A 5,396-nucleotide genomic window follows, 5' to 3' on the forward strand; every position below is an offset into this window, starting at 1 on the left:
AAGCCAGCCTTCAGGGCTACATGGCACAAGATCTGAATGTCTCTGCTAATTATTAAATATATCTCTAGGCCAATAAGAAAGTTTCATTGCTATATTAGAATATTAACCTTTACAACAGGTAAAATGCTGAGGATGTTTATAAAAAATGATAATTTTTAATTAGTTTCCCAAGGCAGTTGTAATCATTAAAACACATTTTCTGGAGTCTGTATTCTTCAGTCTTTAATGAAAGTCGTAGCAGCAACAGGGGTTAAAATTCAGTACAAGGAAGCCAGGTACCAGTGGCTCATGCCTGTAATCCTAGCTGCTCAGAAGGCCGGGATCTGAGGATCATAGTTCAAAGCCAGCACGGGCAGTAAAGTCTATGAGACTCTTATCTCCAATAAACCATCAGAAAGCCAGAAGTGGTGCTGTGGCTCAAGTGGTAGAGCACTTGCCTTGAGCTGAAGAGCTGAGGGACAGTGCCCAGGCCCAGAGTTCAAGCCCCATGACCAATAACAACAACAACAAATAATAATAAATACATAAATAAAATAGGGTTGAGAAGGTAGCTCAGTGGTAGAGTGCTTGCCTCACATGCATGAGGCCCTGGGTTCGATTCCTCAGCACCATATAAGCAGAAACAGCTGAAGTGGGTGCCATGGCTCAACTGGTAGAGTGCTAGCCTTGAGCTGAAGAGCTGAGAAACAGCACCCAGGCCCAGAGTTCAAGCCCTATGACTACCACCACCAACAAAAATCGGTACAAGGAAAGCTGTCAATCCTAGTCCTAGGCTTCACTCAGCTTGTGAACAAGATACAGTCTGCTTGTTGTTCCTAATAAGGTATGGTTTCTTGAGAGCAGGGAACTTCACAGCCCAAAAATGCTGAAGGAATTTGATCTTCATGTACTAGATCTATAGCAGGAAAAGAAATAGGAAGAATTTCCCTCTTTCATGAGATCTCCCATTAATGGTTCCCAACAACTTCTTACCATTCAACACCCAAAATTTCGTCATATGATTATATATGCAAGGGACCTTTGTGTGCCCTCAGCAGGACAGGTGGAATTATTCACACCAACACACCATATCTAAGCAGAATCAACCACCACTTTCGCTCTACTTGTTCTTCTTGGTTCTACAAATATATCTACATCTATAGATCTAACCTCTTAAGACTTGCTTCTTTCACTCAGCATATCACCTTTGAAATTCCCTGAAGATGTTGCCTGTGCCAACAGTCATTTCTATTTACTGCTCTTGTAATTGTATGTATGGTATCAATGTCCTAGGATTCATTTATTCACTGTTGAGAAACATTTCCATCATTTCCAGTTTTGAGCAATTTGCATACATGTGCTTGTGGTATGAATATAAATTCTCAATCATAAATACATTTTTTATTTTGGTGAGATTATAGCCAAGGACTTACTTACTTACTTTATATATTGGTCATGGGCTTGAACTCTGGATCTGGGTGGAGTCCCTGAATTCTTTTTTTTTTTTTTTAATTGTGAAAATACCGTACAGAGGGGTTACAATTACATGGGCAAGATGAGTACATTTCTTATCAAGCATTGTTGCCTCCTCCTTTGTTTCCCCTTCCCATCTTCCCCCAACCCCCCACCCCAGGCCAAAGTTGTAAAGTTCTTTTTTCGACATAACGACTTGTACATCTCATTGTTGCAATGGGTCCACCTGTATCCTTATATAAACGATTTGTTTTTTCCCCTTCCCCTCCACAAATTATACCAACATCAAATACAGTGAAAGCAGGGATTATACCGTGGGGGAGGGACATACAAAGCAACAAAGAAATCATCTTATAAATATGTTAGAAACAATCGCAAGAAAGAAAAAACATTTGATTCCTTATCTTGGGGTTCATTTCGCCTAACATCAATTTATCTGATCTTTTCTGCTTGTCTCAGACATATACTAGTTATTGCAAATAAGGGAAATCATGGGACTTATGTTTCTTTGGGCCTGGCTTACTTCACTTAATATAATTTTTCCAACCCAGATGGCCCTCAGTAGATGAATGGATCAAGAAAATGTGGTATGTATGTATATATATATATATATATATACATACAACACACACACACACACACATACAGACACACACACACAATGGAATTCTATGCCTCCATCAGAAAGAATGACATTGCCCCATTTGTTAGGGCAATGGAAAGACTTGAACTCTTGTTTTTTGGTCAAGTACTCTACCACTTTGAGCCACAGAGCCACTTCAGGTTTTCTTTTTTTTTGGTCCGGTCGTGGGCCTGAACTCTGGGCCTGGGTGCTGTCCCTCAGCTCTTCAGCTCAAGGCTAGCGCTCTACCACTTGAGCCACAGCGCCACTTCTGACTTCTTTCTTTTTGCTTATGTGGTGCTGAGGAATCAAACCCAGGGCCTCAGGCATGCAAGGCAAGAGCTCTACCACTGAGCCACCTTCCCAGCCCCTCCCCCCCTTTTCAGGTTTTTTTGTCTGGAGCTAAAACAGATTGGAGATAATTGGAGATAAGAACCTCAGGGACTTTCCTGCCCTGGTTGGCTTTGAACCACAGTCCTCAGATTTCAACCTCTTGAGTAGTTAAGATTACAGGTGTGAGCCACCAGCACTCAGCTCCAAGGACATTGTTTAGTATGTTTCTTCCTAAAATATATGCACTTCAGAGACTGCCTAATCCACAGCAAACAGCATTGTGTACCAGTTAAGATTTGCATGTTTGAATTTCAGCCATTTCATATTTGGTGACACTGAGCTCAATCTCCTCATCCTGGAAAACTGAGATAAACGAGAGTTACTACTTTCCAAAGAAAGGATTAAAAAGGAGTTGATACCTGTGAGTCTGAGTTTGTAGTAGTATCTTATACATTTTCCTGTAGCACCTAGTGAACTTGACAAAATGTGTTCATAAATTTTTGTTTAGTAAGTTACTTCATTATTCTAAAAAACCCTTAAGTGTTTACTGCAATAAGTATTTGTGAGCATCCACTAAACCCAGGAGTTGTGCTAAACACCGAGGACACAGATATGTATTTCCATTAAGAGGAAAACGAAACATTGATAGACTTTTTCTTCCTCTCATGGAACTATCCTTTCTTAGATAACATTCCTTCTATGAAAAGTTCCTGTTATGGAAATCAAATAAAAAAGTAGGAATAGCACATACCCTTGCTTCCATGATTTTCTGAAGGCCATGTTATTTACTTTTTGAACCAATGAGCAGAACTAAGATTAAATAGAAAATAAGAATTTGAGGAATTTGAGTTATTTTTTCATAGTGGAGATGATTTTAAATCCATACCCCCATGAGAAGGGACATGTATTTGCCTCTATTTCAAATAAGGTTGCCGAGTCTGGACTTCCCTAATATTAAGTGTTGGTAAATAGACTTATGCCATACACTCTGATATTATTAACATGGTTGATTTTTGCACTTTCTCTACTTATGTTCAAACTGAGTGGTTTTGAAATAATTAGATTTTAAGGTAGTCTCATCATATGGTTTAAACAGTGCTGAGCTGGTCTAAGGCTTAATTACCATAAATAAATCAATCTCATCCCAAATCATTGTCTCTTGCTGATTTAACGTATGCAGTGTACAGAATTCAACATGCAGGTTAGGACTCAGGATTAAACTTTAGCTGCTCAGTGACTGCTCTGAGTGATCATTTTTTCTTCAATGTAGAAACTGCAGTTTCACCCAATTTCAACTTTAGTCAAATCTCTCGAAAACAAACTAGCACTGGATTTATTTTATTATTATTTTTATTTCACTTTGCTTACTATGAAATGCACTTTCTTCCTTTTCATTCTGAAAAGATTCTTGAACAATCTTGGGGCTTTAATAAGAGTTAATTAGAAATTAAGACGTTGAATTCCACCATGTATGAGAACACGTGGCGACATTCTGACTAGTTACAAAGAAAGCTTATTTACAAACAGTTGATTTGCAAAGTGAAATTCATGAAGAAGCTACGAGCTTATTTGGGCGTTTTATTGACTCGGCTACCCTAGATTTCCAAACTATCCCACAAGTGGATAAAAAAGGAGGGTCTAGGGGACACAGTGGGGTTCGCCCGAGTGGGCGGGGCGTGCAAGCCGAAAACCCGCAGGGCGGAAGTGGGCGACTATAAAGCGCGGCGCCCAGCACCGCGAGGCGAGCGGTGCGGGCGTTGGGAGCCGGCCGAACTGGAGCGCTTCTGGGCGAGTTAAACCCACCTCAGGCCACGCCCCCCGCGCGCCCCCGCGGGCCTCCAGCCCTGGCGGCGTCGGGGGCGGGGATTAGCTCCGATTCAAATTTAAAGCGGGACCGCGCCGCTCGCCGGGGCAGGCAGGTGCCTCTAGTCCCGCTCCCCGCCTTTTACTCCTCCCTGCGCCCCCTCCACCGCCGGGGCCCGGCCCGCCCCTACCTGCCCACAGGGCCGGAAATTACCTAGCAGGGGAGCGGCCCCTCCATTGTGGTCACTGAGTCAACGGCAAGAAAGTCCGAAGTAAGTGCAAGAGGGCCGGGGGCGCTAGTGTGGAGCGCCCACGGGTGACCTGTGAGCCTCCACGCTTTTGGCCCCTAGGGCCCCTGACCTTTTACAGCACAAGCGAGGGAAGCCGAAGTAAAACGGGATAAGGGAGGACTGTAAAAGGAACACCTAAGCACTCGATACACTACTTCTTAGACGATGCTTCTGGAGCGGAGGAAACGCATGCGCCTATCGCAGTTCCTCGCGTGGAGAGAATTGCGCATGCGCCTAGCAGATGCGGTGGCGGGGGAGGGGGGTGGTGTGGTGGTGGGGGAACTAACAACAAACACAAATCCGGAGCGAAAGCATGATTGGCAGGCTTAGGGCGCTTAAGTGGCTGAGAGGTCACCACGGCCCGGACGCGCGTGCGTAGAGCGCGCGAGGGGGGCGGAGCTCTTTCACGCGGGGAGGGGGGAAGGGGGGCTGGCGGCTAGGAGCGCCGGCCTCGCGCGCCCCCTGGCGCGCGCCCGGGGAGAGGAAGGAACGGGAGGGGGCGGGAGGGGGGAGGGGAGCGGGAGCGAGGGAGGGTTTATCGACCGGGCGATTTTGGTTAAAATATTCAAAATGGCGGACGGAGGAGCAGCGAGTCAAGATGAGAGTTCAGCCGCGGCGGCAGCAGCAGCAGGTAATCATTACAGCATTTTACATATTCATATTCATACTCAACCCCGGCTCCCGCTGCCCCCCCCCGCGACTTAGCATAATTTATTAGTACTCAGGATTATTATAATTAACGGCGGGCAGATGGGGGGCCGGGAAGCACGGAGCCCCCGCCGGGCACCGTACGGAGGGGGAAAGAGGCTCGGAGCGACCCAGTGGAGGGGAAAGACCCAGGGCCAAGGGGGCTGCGATCCGCCGCCCTCCTCCTGCCCCCGGCCCACCCCGCCGCC

At 45.5% G+C, this 5,396-nt stretch overlaps 1 protein-coding gene across 4 annotated transcripts in view; it reads left to right on the forward strand.

The window, feature by feature from the left end:
• The first annotated feature begins 5,063 nt into the window (after positions 1 to 5,063).
• The window catches only part of Pou2f1 (POU class 2 homeobox 1), a 143,085-nt gene continuing 142,752 nt past the window's right edge, over positions 5,064 to 5,396 (forward strand). The window contains exon 1 of one of the 4 annotated variants that reach the window (XM_013021851.1): positions 5,064 to 5,131. Coding sequence is in view for 1 of the 4 variants with exons in the window: in XM_013021853.1 (XP_012877307.1) it covers positions 5,071 to 5,131 (61 nt within the window). In the remaining 3 variants the exon portion in view is untranslated. The remainder of the gene's footprint in view (positions 5,132 to 5,396) is intronic. The other 3 variants (XM_013021853.1, XM_013021852.1, XM_013021854.1) reach the window with 3 other exon arrangements.

The sequence above is a fragment of the Dipodomys ordii genome, unplaced genomic scaffold, assembly GCF_000151885.1.
Source record: "Dipodomys ordii isolate 6190 unplaced genomic scaffold, Dord_2.0 Scaffold57, whole genome shotgun sequence".
NCBI lineage: Eukaryota > Metazoa > Chordata > Mammalia > Rodentia > Heteromyidae > Dipodomys > Dipodomys ordii.